Source organism: Hoplias malabaricus, chromosome Y (genome assembly GCF_029633855.1).
Source record: "Hoplias malabaricus isolate fHopMal1 chromosome Y, fHopMal1.hap1, whole genome shotgun sequence".
Taxonomy (NCBI): Eukaryota; Metazoa; Chordata; class Actinopteri; order Characiformes; family Erythrinidae; genus Hoplias; species Hoplias malabaricus.
Window position 1 is genome coordinate 80,134,013 of NC_089820.1, and position 19,113 is coordinate 80,153,125.

Here is a 19,113-nt window from a genome sequence, read left to right on the forward strand (position 1 = left end):
GAGATAAGCCATAGACGAAAATCTGCACATACAACTCTCACGAATGCAGTGTTACCTACGTTGTCTGAAACAAGGCCTGTGTTTACGGCCCATGTTCACGGAGACACTGAGAGACTGCAGTGAGTTCTGTGCTGTTTCAACACGGATACGTCACTATTATCAAGTGCTGAGAGAAGAAAGTTGGCTGGACAATTGATTTCCTGTTCTCAAATGTAAAACATGACCTTTAGCAAAAAAGCTTCCTACCTCCCTATGTCCTGCGATATGAGTTTTAGATGAACGTTTATGAGCAAATAGCAAGACCCTCATAACAATTGACTCGCTCAGTACACGTTCCATTTAAAGCCGGAATAGATCAGCTTACCTTTATTATGAATTCTAAGGGACAGCACCAACCATGAAATCTAAATCAGTGTGGGATGGCTATGTTTTGCTTTTTAAATTCCATATGTCTGGTGAAACACTGAGGAGACAATTAAATACCTCTAAATCTTTAGACAGATTCTGTTTGACGTAAAAGTTCTCTACTGTGTGTAAACCTGTGCAGATGAGTATGGGGCTTGGAACTTTCATTTGATCACTGCTATGTAAAATGTAAGCAGTTCATTCATTCATTCATTATCTGTAACCCTTATCCAGTTCAGGGTCGCGGTGGGTCCAGAGCCTACCTGGAATCATTGGGCGCAAGGCGGGAATACACCCTGGAGGGCAACACACATTCACTCACACCTACGGACACTTTTGAGTCGCCAATCCAGCTACCAACGTGTGTTTTTGGACTGTGGGTGGAAACCGGAGCACCCGGAGGAAACCCACGCAGACACAGGGAGAACACACCACACTCCTCACAGACAGTCACCTGGAGGAAACCCACACAGACACAGGGAGAACACACCACACTCCTCACAGACAGTCACGCGGAGGAAACCCACGCAGACACAGGGAGAACACATCACACTCCTCACAGTCACCCAGAGGAAACCCACGCAGACACAGGGAGAACACATCACACTCCTCACAGTCACCCAGAGGAAACCCACACAGACACAGGGAGAACACACCACACTCCTCACAGACAGTCACCTGGAGGAAACCCACACAGACACAGGGAGAACACACCACACTCCTCACAGACAGTCACCTGGAGGAAACCCACACAGACACAGGGAGAACACACCACACTCCTCACAGACAGTCACCCGGAGGAAACCCACACAGACACAGGGAGAACACACCACACTCCTCACAAACAGTCACCCGGAGCGGGAATCGAACCCACAACCTCCAGGTCCCTGGAGCTGTGTGACTGCGACACTAACCTGCTGCACCACCGTGCCGCCCAGTTATTAATCATCAAATCTATTTTTTGCTGCTTGCTTCAAGCAAAACGTCAGATATGCAAGCATCCCAAACTGTTGGTTATTCAGTGTATTTAGTGGTAAAAAAAGCATCTATTGAACTGTTAGGGTTCACACACTAGATTCTGATGGGTCTGCACCAATGGGAATGAATCCATGGTACCTTAATATTGACAGTATATTGGTGAGGCACTAATCAACATTTATTGATTTTACACCTCATTATTACCAACAAAATCGTACTAGTATCTTCATCATTCATGTCCACAATTCATCTCTCTCTCTCTTTCTCTCAGAATGATTTTTCCTTTCTGTTCTCATTGGCACAATACACAGATCGTAGCTTAAATCAACTGGATGACAGATCTACTGATCCTAACGCTGATTTAATGTTTAAATGGAGCTAGAAGTATTGATTTAATTGTGTTGAAGGCAGGGCCTTTTCACTCCAATCCTTGGAGACCCCTGACCAGCCCACATTTTTATTCTGTTCCAGCAACAAAACTTCAAACCCCTGTTAGCTCGTTAATGAAGAGCTGTAGAATATAGAACGCTGATTACCTGACTTAGTTACGGTGTTAGAAAATGGAAGGCAGAAAAAATGACTGAGCACTAGACTGAAATATCGATTCACAATTGAAGACCTAGACTACAGTGGAACCTCTACCTACGAACTTGATCCGTTCCGTGACGCGGTTCGTAAGTGGAAAAGTTCGTTTCTCGAGTCAATTTTCCTCATTTAAAATAATGGAAAAACAATTAATGTGTTCCAGCCCCCGCCCCGAGAGTCACACATTTTGCACTGATATATGTTTACAACACTGTCAAATTAGTAAAAAAATACATGTAGCGTTACTAAAAATAATAGAGAAATACAGTGGTAACAGTAATAAAAAAGAAATAATAAAGTTGTAAGTGGTTACACATCGCTACCTTGAAGACGTGACGACTGGCTGGAGGAGTAACACAGGCACTGGCTGTATGACGGGAGGTGGGGGGTGGGTGGAATAACGGAGAGTAGGTGGTGAATGTGGGGAGACGAAGCGTAGATACGGTTTAACTTAGCACAAATTTCGATGTCTGCTATTTACACTAATGCTAAATTGCTAAAGCTACAATGTGCTAATCTTAAAAGCTCACTCAAGTCTGGGCGCTGGGAGACTCGCCTATTGGGGTCAGTGGCCGTTTCCAGCCGCCGGCTCGGTGGAGGCTCGGGTTCCTTTCTAGAGTCAGGGTTTGTTGGTGGAGGCAAAAAATATTCAAATGCAATGTGTGGAATGCACAAGTTTCTGCTGATGTTTGGCCGAGTACTGTGACAAGAGACGGTGGTGCAGCAGGTAGGTGTCGCAGTCACACAGCTCCAGGGGCCTGAAGGTTGTGGGTTCTCCCTGTGTCTGCGTGGGTTTCCTCCGGGTGACTGTCTGTGAGGAGTGTGGTGTGTTCTCCCTGTGTCTGCGTGGGTTTCCTCCGGGTGACTGTCTGTGAGGAGTGTGGTGTGTTCTCCCTGTGTCTGCATGGGTTTCCTCCGGGTGACTGTCTGTGAGGAGTGTGGTGTGTTCTCCCTGTGTCTGCGTGGGTTTCCTCCGGGTGACTGTCTGTGAGGAGTGTGGTGTGTTCTCTCTGTGTCTGCGTGGGTTTCCTCCGGGTGACTTTCTGTGAGGAGTGTGGTGTGTTCTCCCTGTGTCTGCGTGGGTTTCCTCCGGGTGACTGTCTGTGAGGAGTGTGGTGTGTTCTCCCTGTGTCTGCATGGGTTTCCTCCGGGTGACTGTCTGTGAGGAGTGTGGTGTGTTCTCTCTGTGTCTGCGTGGGTTTCCTCCGGGTGACTTTCTGTGAGGAGTGTGGTGTGTTCTCCCTGTGTCTGCGTGGGTTTCCTCCCACAGTCCATAAACACACGTTGGTAGGTGGATTGGCGACTCAAAAGTGTTCGTAGGTGTGCCTGTGTGTGTGTGTGTGTGTGTGTGTGTCTGTGTTGCCCTGTGAAGGACTGGCGCCCCCTCCAGAGTGTATTCCCGCCTTGTGCCCAATGATTCCAGGCAGGCTCTGGACCCACCGTGACCCTGAACTGGATAAGGGTTACAGATAATGAATGGATAGATGGATAGCCCAGTAGGCAGCCTGTTGGGGCTCAGCTTAAGAACAGACTCAAACACATCGTTTTCCTGAGCTAAGCTAAACCTGAGCTTTTCCACTGAATAACCCCTGGCTCGCTATATGATGGATGACCAGATGTAGGAGTATGAGCAGAAAAAGTCCAGCTCCAGGTCATTAGAGACATCTTCAAACAGATTACCTGACACTTTATGGCTATAATAAAACAAACCTTCATTTTGTCTGCTATTGATCTACAAACAAAGCAAATGGGCACCTCACACCGACTGTGAGGCACTTGGCAGTGAACAAAATACATAGACTCACCCATCATGGCTGCCACCGCTCTGCTAATGTTATTGGCAATCCGGGGAGGGTGGAGGGAGAAAAACAACATTAGAGGGTGGTGGTGTGCTTTAGAGTGCATTTGGGAGTTGTCCCAAACTCTGCGGTTCTAGAGCTTTCTTCTGTCAGAAACAGCCACTGAGCACTGAGGAGGTGAACATCACATCCATAAGGCCTTGTAGAAGCTGGCCTAGCACCTGCCTGGACCACTGTTATTGGGTAGTGGATTATCATCTGGGGCTTGTGCACAAGTCAGTGTCATTGGTGGATTGAGACTGGGCCACTACTTTAAACTTTAGTTAGTTAGTTAGTTATCGTTACACTTATATAGCGCCTTTCTAGATACCCAAGGATGCTTTACAATCTACACTGCTCAGAACGCTCAATTCACAACACACACACTGGCGAGAAGCGGCAGTCAAACGCGCACAGCGTATTCTCAACCAGAAACGACCGTCCACCTGGAGGACTGCATCGGGCACTAGGATTTCACCCAGGACAGAGCGCCAATCACACACACATTCACTCACACATACACACTCATTAACTCACACACCAGGACAGTTATTACAGAAGCCAATTCACCTACCCTCCATGTTTTTGGACTGTGGGAGGAAACCGGAGCCCCCGGAGGAAACCCACGCAGACACGGGGAGAACATGGAAACTCCACCCAGATGGGACTTGAACCCAAGATCGTTGGGATTTAACAAGGCGAACGTGCTAACCACCAAGCCACCGTGCCGCCCGTGTAGCTCTTTCAACCAAGAGCTGTGCTGTTGTCTAAAAAAAGACCTTGGATGAAGGTTGAAGCTTATTCTAGTGTGTTATTAGTTTATTTATTTTAAAAAACAAACAAATAAGCGAGTATGCTTTAAATTTATTTTTATTTGCTTATCCGTGCTATATTAAACACAGTTATATACTGATCATACTGACAAGTACACTACATACACTTCCAATCTGTTGTTAACCTAAAGAATTGCTATGAAAACCACAGTTTTCACAACATTCATTCATTCATTCATTGTCTGTAACCCTTATCCAGTTCAGGGTCGCGGTGGGTCCAGAGCCTACCTGGAATCATTGGGCGCAAGGCGGGAATACACCCTGGAGGGGGCGCCAGTCCTTCACAGGGCAACACACACAGTCGCCAATCCACCTACCAACGTGTGTTTTTGGACCGTGGGAGGAAACCGGAGCACCCGGAGGAAACCCATGCGGACACAGGGAGAACACACCACACTCCTCACAGACAGTCACCCGGAGCGGGAATCAAACCCACAACCTCCAGGTCCCTGGAGCTGTGTGACTGCGACACCTACCTGCTGCGCCACCGTGCCGCTGTTTTCACAACACTGCTTTAATAAATTTCTTGTCTCTGCACTCAGGGTTGCCAGATATTGTACTCAGTAGGAATATTGAGAATTGGCTTTTAGTACAACTTGTGCATGCCAGAGGGTTTGAGAGTATTATAACCCCCTTAATTCATATTACAATTCATTACAATAGTACATTTAGAAGTATACTAGTACTAAGTAGTATACTTGGGAAATATACTTCAAAGTAACTTAAAGGGAACACAGTTCTCTCTGGTTTGCTTACATTCGCAAATGCCACTTCTTTTAAGGTGGAACTGTTTGAGGTGAAAAACACTGTTTAACTTGAAGTCTGTAAGTTTTTATTTACTGTTTGAATTACCACAGAAACTCATTTGTAACTCAAGTTGTTTAGTTTTGTAGCACTTTCGTTAATGCAGTTAGCTGTCTCTCAGATTTGGAGCTATTTCCACCTTAAGGCATCTGAAACAGCAAAAAGAAGTCAATATTACCCAACAATGGAGTAGGAATAGAGCATTATAATTATCTTGGTTCATGCTTTTCAATGTTTGGAGGTCTATTCACTGTCTAAAATCCTCCAGATGCTGATTCTGACATCAGCAGACAGTGAGAAATCTTAGCAGACCGGACCAATACTGGCTGTTTTTAACTCATTTACTGACACTGGAGCTTTGTAAACACATTACACTGGTTTCCAGTGTGCAAAAAGACTGGAGAGCTAGCAAACGGTGAGGAAACATCTTCTGAATTTTATAAAAATTGTTTTTTGTTTACAGTGTGAACATCAAGTTTACTTATATATATATATATATATATAATATTACAGGAGGTCCTCGGGTTACGTCAGTCCCGAGTTACGATGTTTCGTGGTTACGACACATCTCCCATTTACTGTATAAAGCCTTGTTTCGACTTAAGTGGTTTTGCGTCGTAAACGTCGTAACGTGAACTTCGTGTTTGGTGTGCGCAACGGAAGAATACACGGTTACCCGGCTCGGGACCGAGGAGGATAGGTGTTAGGTTAGGATACCCAGTAAACATTTAGCCGTTGATTCAACGTTGAAATAACGTAATGACTGCCGTCTAATCAACGTTCTCTTAAGGTTGAAAATGAAAGTTGAAAAGACGTCCAAACACAGACATTGAAAGACGACTATTAGACGTATTGTGGACGTCCATTGACGTTATTAATTGGTCCCGAAATAAATTACTTGTATAAAACGCGTTTTGGACGTCCACTGACGTTATCGCTTGGTCACCACTTATCTAACTTATTAAGATGGAATTTGGACGTCCATTGACGTTTAAAATATGTCCTTGACGGACAGACTACTTTTAGACCCATTTTGAACGTCCAGGGACGTTACTTGTTTACTGGGTAAGTGCTTACAGTATGTTATTTACGTACAGTATGTACGTATGTTCCGACTTACACCAAAAATCAGTTTACGACGCGACGTAGGAACGGATCAACGTCGTAAGTCGAGGTCCCCCTGTATATATATATATCACCAATATTAAGAGTAACACCAATAGGCTCTCACTGTATGCCATGAAATTACCAGGTACAAGGTAAGTATATCTGTTACGGTGGTCAGCATAAATGTAAGTGTAGGGTAGTAGATAACTTCCTGCAGTGTTCAATTCCCTGCCCAGACAGGAGCACTGTGCTAGTCCTTGGCTACTGTTTCTGCCCACTGAGAGAAGGAAGGTCGAGGAGGAAAGGAAGACAGCCACAGATGAGGTTTTTACAGTGCATTTGAGAAGAATCTCAAACTGTCTTCAATCTCAAACAGCCTCTGAATGCTAAGGACATGTCCCAAAAAAAGTCACAAAAGACCCGGGTTGTGCTAGCACCCCACCCCCTCAGTCGCCTTCCCTTTCTTCCACCGCCTCCTCTTTCTCTCTCTCCCTTCTTGTGATCCATATTTCAGAGCAGGGGGCTTTGTTAAAGCACTTCTTGTGACTGAAAGGAGCCGCGAGAGATGGCGGGTTGACGCAGAAAGCCGAGGTTGCCTCGCTCGGGGTCACGAAGCACGGAGAAAGACACATGCTTCTTCAGCGGAGGCTTCTTTCATCTCAGCAGCACACAGCGGTTCAGAGCTGACAGTAGAACGACAGTAGAGCTACATGGTGTGAATACAGATCTCCCCCCTCCCTGGCCATTTTATCAGAAACCCCTACATTGCATTTCCTCTATGTGGCCACTTTGGATGTACATCCACTCTCTGAACCAAGGCAGTTAACCCCTGTGTGTGAGGAGTGTGCTGTGTTCTTCCTGTGTCTGTGTGGGCTTCCTCCAGGTGCTGCAGTTTCCTCTCATGGTCCAGAACCACATGTTGAGCATCATGAGTAGCTGCCCATGCATTTCCCAGCAGTATAGGGTTCCATTCCCAACACACTACAGAAATAAGAGTCCTTGGACAAGACTCCTAATTCGGCATTGGCCTACCACTGTGCGAGGATGGAGACCAGTATCTACCTAATGGTGTGAAAGTACCATGCAGTGGATTGCAGCAGATTCCAGCTTCTGTTGTGTCGAGTTATTCCTACTTCGCTCAGTCCCATGGTGTTTCCAGTCGTCCAGGTTAAGCCGCGGTGAAGGAGCCGCGGTGAAGGAGCCGCAGGGTGGCAGCGAATGTCATACCTCAGCTGTTATTTTGGAGGGGATTCTTCTTGCTTCCTGCCTCGTGCTACCTGCATTATTTATCTCCTGCAACAGGATCCACGCTCATCGGCCGGCGCAGGTTTCATTTCTGACGCTGTGTCGGCCTTAGCTCCAGCAAACACAGCCCGGACACTGAGACGACACCTTTACCAAACACACCACAATCCCCGAACACTGCTCCACTGTGTGGCCAAAAGTTTGTAGACACCCACTAACCCCATGTATTTCTTTTTCATTTTAATTATTAGTATTTTTTTGTTTGTTTGTTTTCTTTTCTTTTTTCTCTCATCTTGCTTTTTCTTTATACACTGTAAAAAATTTCTTGTAAATTTTACAGTAAAATCCTGGCAGCAAAGTTCCCAGCCATTTACCGTATTTTTACAGGAACACTACTGTATTTCAAATTTACAGCATTCATTCATTCATTCATTCATTATCTGTAACCCTTATCCAGTTCAGGGTCGCGGTGGGTCCAGAGTCTACATGGAATCATTGGGCACAAGGCAGGAATACACCCTGGAGGGGGCGCCAGTCCTTCACAGGGCAACACACACACTCACACCTACAGACAGTTTTGAGTCGCCAATCAACCTACCACCATGTGTTTTTGGACTGTGGGAGGAAACCGGAGCAACCGGAGGAAACCCACGCAGACACAGGGAGAACACACCACACTCCTCACAGACAGTCACCTGGAGGAAACCCACGCAGACACAGGGAGAACACACCACACTCCTCACAGACAGTCACCCGGAGTGGGAATCGAACCCACAACCTCCAAGTCCCCTGGACTGTGACACTAACCTGCTGCACCACCGTGCTGCCCTCATTTACAGCATATTACTGTAATTTAATAATACAATAATTTACTGTACTGTGATTTACAGTAAAATACTGTATCACTGTATTTTTACAGTGTATTATCACCATACTCTCTCTCTCTCTTTCTTATTTCTTAACATCTTTCTGTATTCTCACTGTTTTCTTCTCATTTTCACTTTGTTTATACTCTTCCATGACTTTGTCTCTCTCTCTTCTCGGTTTCTATTTGTTTATTCTCTCTTTTTCCTGTTGTTAATTTCTCTAGGTTTATATTTCTCTTCCCTCTCTCTCTCTCTCTCTCTCTCTCTCTCTCTCATGCTCTGCTGCTCTCTAAACAGCAGGGTGTTGCAGTCTAACTAAATTCCATATGAAAAGCTTGAGTGAGCGAGAGACAGGGAAAGAGTCCAGTTCGGGGTTTTATTAAACAACACGTGACGGCGCGGCTGTGGTTTGATTGGAACGTATTTGTTGGAGAAAAAGAATCAGAACATCTCTGACTTTCTGTGCGTTAGATTTTCACACTGATGGACATTATTTTCGATTCTGGAATTTTCCATCAATAACTGGTTTTGGATCTTGGAGGATGGTGTTTTATTGACATATGCAAATAGAGTAGAGGAACCCAGCTCTGAAAACATGATCCCAGCTTAAAGGAGCGATTCCCTGTGGAAATGTCTGAGATACTTCAGCAGCAGCGCTGTTAAAACCAGCAGAGCTCAGATTCAGCTTTTACAAAGCAGGGCATGGCTCCGCGCTGTTGTTGCAGTTACTTTGAAACGTAAACACAGTCAATACTACGAGAACAAATACTACATTTCTACGTAAAGAAGCATGTTAGGTTCGTATTAGAGGGGCACAGGTTTTGTGTCCCATAATGTGATATTTACCTGTACCACACACACACACACTCACAAAAAATGTTCACATAGATGTCCCCACTGTGCTAAATAAAGCACATGCTAACAAACCATCATCACCTCCGAAACAAACAAAAGAAAGAGAAGTGTATTCCCACCACTGACGTCCCCACTCCACCCAAAGTCGGGAAGTGTGTTTGATGAAGGTACAAACCAGAACGACTCCAGGGTTTCTTCACAGACGCTTTCACGCCTTTGTTTTAGGACAGCTATTTAGCACAATACCCCAAAGAAAGGAGGAGCTTCAGACCCTGGTGTTCAGGGAGGGATATGAGGAAAAGAAAAGGAAAAAAAAAAACTGCGAAATATGAGCCTGGCACGAAAAATGATGGAACATGTTTGTTTGGCCCCTCAGCTGCGGCGGTGTTTAAACTCACTCACTCGCCTTTCATCTATTTACAGCTGTCTTCTCTATCCATCTCTCTCTCTCTCTCTACAGATCCATAATGGAAAAGCTCCAAATACATTTTTCACTGATAGTCACACATCTGTCATAGACACACTTTAGATTCAGTGTTTTCAGTGAAACTCTGAGAACAATGTGTTTTCTTCCCGTTCTCAACAGTGTGAGGTTCTTTTTGAGGTGATTAGGTTTGAGACCATCTACCTGCTTAAGGAACTGGTTAATGGGTGCTTCCCATTCATTCATTCATTCATTCATCTTCTGTAACTACTTCATTCTCTTCAGATGTCACAGTGGGTCCAGATCCTACTAGGAATCACTGGGTGCAAGGCAGGGACACACTCAGGACAGGGCAGCAGTCCGCCATAGGGCATCACACACACCCAGTCACTCACACACTCACCCAGTCACTCACACACTCACACCTGTGCACAGCTTCACACACACACACCTGTGGACAGCTTCACACACTCACCCAGTCACTCACACACTTACCCTGTCACTCACACACTCACACCTGTGGACAGTTTCACACACTCACACCTGTGCACAGCTTCACACACTCACACCCGTGGACAGCTTCACACACTCACCCAGTCACTCACACACTTACCCTGTCACTCACACACTCACACCTGTGGTCAGTGTCACACACTCACCATGTCACTCACACACTCACCCAGTCACTCACACACACACACCTGTGGACACATTCATACACTGACCCAGTCACTCACACACACTCACACCTGTGGACAGCTTCACACACTCACCCAGTCACTCACACACTTACCCTGTCACTCACACACTCACACCTGTGGACAGTTTCACACACTCACCCAGTCACTCGCACACTCACACCTGTGGACAGTTTCACACACTCACCCAGTCACTCGCACACTCACACCTGTGGACAGTTTCACACACTCACCCAGTCACTCACACACTCACACCTGTGGACAGTTTCACACACTCACCCTGTCACTCACACACTCACACCTGTGGACAGTTTCACACACTCACCCAGTCACTCACACACTCACACATGTGGACAGTTTCACACACTCACCCAGTCACTCACACACTCACACATGTGGACAGTTTCACACACTCACCCAGTCACTCACACTTGTGGACAGTGTCACACACTCACACCTATGGACACATTCACACACTGACCCAGTCACTCACACACACTCACACCTGTGGTCAGTGTCACACACTCACCATGTCACTCACACACTCACCCAGTCACTCACACACTCACACCTGTGGACACATTCATGCACTGACCCAGTCAATCACACACACTCACACCTGTGGACAGTGTCACACACTCACCATGTCACTCACACACTCACCCAGTCACTCACACCTGTGGACAGTTTCACACACTCACCCAGTCACTCACACACACTCACACCTGTGGAGAGTTTCACACACTCACCCAGTCACTCACACACTCACACCTGTGGACAGTTTCACACACTCACCCAGTCACTCACACACACTCACACCTGTGGACAGTGTCACACACTCACCATGTCACTCACACACTCACCCAGTCACTCACACACTCACACCTGTGGACACATTCATACACTGACCCAGTCACTCACACACACTCACACCTGTGGACAGTGTCACACACTCACCATGTCACTCACACACTCACCCAGTCACTCACACCTGTGGACAGTTTCACACACTCACCCAGTCACTCACACACACTCACACCTGTGGACAGTGTCACACACTCACCATGTCACTCACACACACTCACACCTGTGGACAGTTTCACACACTCACCCAGTCACTCACACACTCACACCTGTGGACACATTCACACACTGACCCAGTCACTCACACACTCACACCTGTGGATAGTGTCACACACTCACCATGTCACTCACACACTCACCGAGTCACTCACACACTCACACCTGTGGACAGTATCACACACTCACCCAGTCACTCACACACTCACACCTGTGGACAGTTTCACACACTCACCCAGTCACTCACACACTCACACCTGTGGACAGTGTCACACACTCACCATGTCACTCACACACTCACCCAGTCACTCACACACTCACACCTGTGGACACATTCATACACTGACCCAGTCACTCACACACACTCACACCTGTGGACAGTTTCACACACTCACCATGTCACTCACACACTCACCCAGTCACTCACACCTGTGGACAGTTTAACACACTCACCATGTCACTCACACACACTCACACCTGTGGACAGTTTCACACACTCACCCAGTCACTCACACACTCACACCTGTGGACAGTTTCACACACTCACCCAGTCACTCACACACACTCACACCTGTGGACAGTTTCACACACTCACCCAGTCACTCACACACTCACACCTGTGGACACATTCACACACTGACCCAGTCACTCGCACACTCACACCTGTGGATAGTGTCACACACTCACCATGTCACTCACACACTCACCCAGTCACTCACACACTCACACCTGTGGACAGTATCACACACTCACCCAGTCACTCACACACTCACACCTGTGGACAGTTTCACACACTCACCCAGTCACTCACACACTCACACCTGTGTACAGTATCACACACTCACCCAGTCACTCACACACTCACCCTGTCACTCACACCTGTAGATAGTGTCACACACTCATCCTTTCAATCACACCTGTGGACACATTCACACACTGACCCAGTCACTCACACACACTCACCCAGTCACTCACACACTCACAACTGTGGACAGTATCACACACTCACCCAGTCACTCACACACACTCACACCTGTGGACAGTTTCACACACTCACCCAGTCACTCACACACTCACACCTGTGGACAGTATCACACACTCACCCAGTCACTCACACACACTCACACCTGTGGACAGTTTCACACACTCACCCTGTCACTCACACACTCACACCTGTGGACACATTCACACACTCACCCAGTCCCTCACACACTCACCCTGTCACTCACACACTCACACCTGTGGACAGTTTCACACACTCAGCCAGTCACTCACACACTCACACCTGTGGACAGTGTCACACACTCACCCAGTCACTCACACACTCACACCTGTGGACAGTGTCACACACTCACCCAGTCACTCACACACTCACACCTGTGGACAGTGTCACACATTCACCCAGTCACTCACACACTCACACCTGTGGACACATTCACACACTCACCCAGTCACTCACACACTCACACCTGTGGACAGTGTCACACACTCACCCAGTCACTAACACACTCACACCTGTGGACAGTGTCACACACTCACCCAGTCACTAACACACTCACACCTGTGGACACATTCACACACTCACCCAGTCACTCACACACACTCACACCTGAGGACAGTGTCACACACACACCCAGTCACTCACACACTCACCCTGTCACTCACACACTCACACCTGTGGATACATTCACACACTTAGCATAGAGAAGCTCATGTTTTTGATGATGGCAGTAATAGCTCTCCATAAACATCTCCATCTTCCCCGCTCTCCGCTGTAGCATCATGGTCTGATGTTGTTGCCTGGGCATTGAGGCTAAATATAGGTGATGTGTTGCTCGTTATGGTTGAGCCAACTGTGTTTTAGCTGTACACACACACACACACACACACACACAAAACAAAAACAAAAAGAAACACAAGCGAGGGTCTATATTCCACCCATGTGAAAACACACTCTCACACTGCCAGATTCAGAGCTGTTCATGGTGCAGTGAACCCTGTAAAAGCACTCAGGCAGCAAGACAGACACCCATGTGCTTTTCAGGACCCCGGCCAGTATCGAGTCCATTTTAAACTGAAGTTCGTGGGCTCGGCCAATAATGACACAGATGCCCATGTGCTGTCCAGGACCCCGGGTCCATTCAGAACGGAGAGGAGTAGAGAAGTGCTTCTGTAGTAGTGGGGGGTGTGGGTGGAGGTGAGGGTGATGAGGGGAGGGAGTTGCCATGGTTACTGCTGGCAGCAGATGCGTCCAGAGACTCTCAAGGCTGACTGTTGCTTGAATGCTCGCTGACCTTCTCTGAAAGGATAGTCACCGTCCATCGATGGAATGCACTGCAGCTTCTGGAAGGTCAGCCAAGCAAAACCTTCCCAAACATTTTCCTCTGAAGTACAAGGACGTTCAGCAGGCCACTGATGTCTTATGTCAGTCTGCAGCCAGTGTTATGATCATTTTAGGTATTTCTTTAGGAATTAGTGTTCTCATCCTTCGGAAAAAAAGCCTGGTCTCTAATGGCGCTTTTCCATTGCATGGTGCCTACTCTATTCAGCTCTACTCTGCCTTATTGTTTTTCCATTAGGCAAATTTGGTACCGGGCCCCAGGAACAGCGTACTGTTTAGCTCCTACTCACTTGCAGTTAGGGACTAAACGTGGTGTGTAAACCTTGCTGAGAGCCACAGACTTGTCAATCATGAGAGATCTAGCCATTTATAAAATCTCAAAACTACAGCAGAGATCACTTTTTTTTATCCAATTCACAACAGCAGCTCATAAAATAACACTGTGGTCTTTTGAAGAGGTTCAAGTGCTTTTTGGATTAGTGGCCAACGAGAAAATCCTATGTGAGCTGGACAGTGCAACAAGGAACAAAACAGAACGGATCTGTCTGAACTGATGGGGAGAGCTGTGTTCACTCCCAAAGAACAACAGCAACATGCGAAGACAGAATGCCCCAAAGACTCAGAATAAACAGTGCCTAATGTTACTGCTGCTGTTGTTGCGGTATCGAAGGCCTGTGGTTACCATTAGAGACTGTGTTTTACAAAGTCACAGACTACATTTCGGGGAGGAGCCATGACAGTGGAAAATGAATCCAGTATCAGAGGCCAAAAGTGTGTAGAGCCAAGTATAGTTGAGTGGAATACACTGTAAAAAAATTGCTGTAAATTTACAGCGAGTCTGCTACAGTATTTTACTGTAAATCACAGTATTTACAGTAAATTATTGTATTATTCAATTACAGTAATATGCTGTAAATTTGAAATACAGTAGTGTTCCTGTAAAAATACAGTAAATGGCTGGGAACTCTGCTGCCACTATTTTACTGTAAAATTTACAAGAAATGTTTTACAGTGTAGGTCCCATGCACTATGGAATATGTACTTCTGATGCCGACACTTGCTACAAAGAGCAGGTACCATGTGAAAAAAGTGCCAGCATTGTATTTGTTACTTTCCTGGCACGCTCTGTCTCTAGATATTGCACAGATTACAAAACATACTACTACACCACTACATTTTGTATTGTATAGTGTAGAGAAGATCTCTGTGATCCAACCCAGTGTAATTACAGAGTGATACAGACACAAACATGAGTATAAATGTTCACCGTGGTATAGGGCATTATGCTAGAAGCGCAGGCTACGGTCCAAACAGAAGCATAAATCTGCCTTGACCCTACTCTAAACATAACCCTAACTGTAACCCTACACATAACACTCATTCAAACATAACTTTGTACAAACCCTAACTTTAGAAGCAGCTGGAATTGTCTCGTTTGTAAAATTCACCCTCAACAGTTTACAACACTGTTTCTGTAACACTTTTTCATGTACATGCCAGAGAGTGAGCTTGGATTAACCCAAACAGCGCCCCCAGTGGCTGGGAGCTTGCTTAGTGAATGTAAAATGGTATTCACGGTATATGTACTACTGTTGAAGATGCTGTTGCTTTCATATTTCTCAGAGGGAGCATGTGCCAGCCTCCCCCTTCCAGCGCGGTGTCTTTGTGCGTTTGCGAGGAGGACTAATTTGGGATGGCATTAGCAGTGACTAAACTGGGTTTAAAAAAAGGAGTGGAATTTCCTTTGAATGCACATGGAGCTGCACAGATGAGAGTTCTGCTGATTGGAAAGCGCTTCTAGCGTGGAGTAAATGGCAGTGGCAAACTCACACCAACAAAGGCGCTTGTTCCGGTTGCAGTAATGAAGCTGGCTGTGGAGGCTGGAGTATGGGTGGAGATGAAAGAGGAGGGCGGATGAACTAAGTGGAGATGCAGGGAGGACGCATGGGCTAATTACCTTTCCCTGGAATCAAGGCTTTGAACTGTCATTGAAGTCTAGACATTTATGTTACCTATCCCCCTCTCAAAAATGTACTGTGACAATGCCTTCGCTGCTAGATCTAAAACAACACACACACACACACACACATGTGGTACACAGTAGTACATAGCACAAATAGGGCCAGGCAAGGGGGCTGTGCTAGATTTGGGGAGATATTCTCTGTCTTTCTCTATCTATTTCTCTCTCTCTCTCTCTCTCTCTCTCTCTCTCTCTCTCTCTCTCTTTCCAAAATCCTAAGCCCTGTGATAGTTTCATGCCTCCTCCCCTTTAGCCCCCAACCCCTTGAGAGTGTATGTAGTGAGCCAGATGTAATCTGACATGATTAAACAATTCAGCCTTGAACTGAGCCAAATCTAGGAATTGGTGTGTGTGTGTGTGTGTGTGTGTGTGTGTGTGTGTGTGTGAGGTGTCTGTGGTTAGACATGTACAATAAGAATGGATATATGTCCAAGAGAAGCACAGAACAAAAAGCAACGACCCGACAGGAGCTTCATTCTCCCCTGTTGCTAGGTTGGACCAGTACTATGCTAAACGTAATAAAACTAAATAAACAATGTGCTTCAGAGGATACAGTTCCATGCTCCTCAGCCTCAACTGGGGGGTCTTTATACCCTTTCAGGCAGTGCTAGGTATTAAGCATGGTGATGTGTATTGACACAACAACAGCAAACACATCTTCACAGCACGGCTGTGGTTTGTTGCTAATCGTAGTGTGGAGCAATGGCGGTTAGAATAGCGAGTTCTTGTCATCGTTGTTGTCGTTTGATTTTGTCAGCTCGCCTCTCTACGGGAGTCCAAGGTCTCGGTTGCAGCTTTTTGGGACGTGTCCTAAAGCGAGGACGGAAATACACACACGCCCGCTCGGCCGTGCCTGTCTCTGGCATCTGCGAAATGTTCACGTTCTCGGAATTATTTACTCTGACTACGCCTCGCAGCTCCCGCTAAATATAGGTCACCGCTCGGAGGAGTGTACGCATCACAGGCAGCGGATTACTCATACCTGAGCGGGAAAGAAACATGACAGGACGGACGCTTTGTGTGGATTCCGAGGATGTGGAGGCACTTTGCCTGAATAATTAATGCTCCCTCTTGGTCTGTTGATCATGGCACCCATGAGTTAGGGGGAAGGAACATGTGGGAACATTTCCTGGAGGATGATCAAGTCCCAAACGTTTTGGTAAATAAGAAAAAAGCTGGAGAACCCGTGCCACTTCTGCTTAGCTGTGAGATTCGCTTGGAAATAAGAGACTCTGCTGTGGTAAAAATAACGGAAAGAGAGAGAGAGAGAGAGAGAGATAGAGAGAGAGAGAGAGAGAGAGATGCACTGTAGCAATGATCACCCTATGAGGGAACGTACCTTTAGCTCTCAGAGGTTGACAGAGCTTGAGTTTGAAGTGATTCTTCAGGGATCATACACTGAGCAGCTATAGGCAGCTTGCTCAATGCCAAATGTTGGCATGACAGAGCATGATTCAGTACCACTGGGGTGTGTTTGGCCTAATCCCATTTCTTATTTTTCCCTCTAACCCTTGTTTTTGAGTGTCACCTTACCTCATAGGACTGTCTTAGAAGCTGTAGTCGTTAAAACGATCCCATGAAATATGGAACAAACCTTCAAGAGCCTGATAGCTCTGTGCCAGTCTGCAGTGATATCAGAGGAGCATTAAACAATCATATATCATCAGCAACTGTGATATTCCACAGCTTTTTGGTCAAACCTTCCAGTTCCACATTAAATGTTGCAATATGTTCATACGCCAGGGTATTATTGCCTCAGCATTTAAGGTGGACCTGGAAATGTACTAGACAAGCTAAATACAAAAAATCATCATACTGCTACCAATGCTTTATACTCACTACATAGGTTTATGTTACAGTGGAACCTCTACTAACGAACGCCTCTACTAACAAACTTTCCAAAATACAAACCGGGCATTTGAATATTTTTTGCCTCCACCAATGAACCACGACTCTAGAAATGAACCCGAGCCTCTGCCGAGCCGGCGGCTGGAAATGGCCACTGACCCCAATAGGTGAGTCTCCCAGCGCCCAGACTTGAGTGAGCTTTTAAGATTAGCACATTGTAGCTTTAGCAATTTAGCATTAGTGTAAATAGCAGACATCAAAATTCGTTTTTCAAAATTGTTATTCCACCCACCCCCCACCTCCCGTCATACAGCCAGTGCCTGTGTTACTCCTCCAGCCAGTCGTCACGTCTTCAAGGTAGCGATGTGTAACCACTTAAAACTTTATTTCTTTTTTATTACTGTTACCACTGTATTTCTCTTTTATTTTTAGTAACGCTACATGTATTTTTTTACTAATTTGAGAGTGTTGTAAACATATATCAGTGCAAAAAGAGTGACTCTCGGGGCGGGGGCTGGAACACATTAATTGCTTTTCCATTATTTTAAATGGGGAAAATTGACTCGAGAAACGAACTTTTCCACTTACGAACCGGGTCACGGACCGGATCACGTTCGTAGGTAGAGGCTCCACTGTACTTTGAAATTACTTTACACTAAGATAATACAATGGTTGTCTTTAGTTGCTTGGGTAGCCATTTTGTAGGTGATTCCCAGGCTCTCTCAAAAATGTCTCATAACTCTCAGTTTGGAGTGTGTCTCTGAAAAATCTCTGCTCTAAGGGCAATGTGGACCTAACCCTATCCATCTATCCCAACAAGCACTGAGTCAGTCTACCCCTGAGCAAAATGGAGGCGTAGGGTTAAGTGGTAAGGCAAAGGGAGAGATGGGATTTGGTCTTGGAGTGTCTTTATACAACGTGACTACCTGATCATTAATGATCTTCTGGTTTAATGGCGTCAAGTCGTCACGAGAGTGTTCCAACAGCTAGAGTAAGGACTTCCTAGAAGAGTAGAGTCTTTTAAGACTGATACTTTTCATTTCACAGAAAAAAGTGTCCAATTTTATCCATATTTTTACTTTACATAACTTTACTACAAACGCCTATGGACCTGTATTCATTCAGACACTTTCTTAAAAACACCTACCTTCTACTACACCTTCATGACCTACCATAGTTTACCTCT

At 46.0% G+C, this 19,113-nt stretch overlaps 1 protein-coding gene across 1 annotated transcript in view; it reads left to right on the top strand.

Annotated features, from left to right (window-relative positions):
- LOC136678554 (CUGBP Elav-like family member 5) overlaps nt 1–13,529 on the top strand; it is a 113,800-nt gene extending 100,271 nt beyond the window's left edge. Inside the window, exon 4 of the mRNA XM_066656599.1 lies at nt 13,497–13,529. Within this exon, the coding sequence (XP_066512696.1) occupies nt 13,497–13,529 (33 nt within the window). The remainder of the gene's footprint in view (nt 1–13,496) is intronic.
- The last annotated feature ends 5,584 nt before the right edge of the window (nt 13,530–19,113 follow it).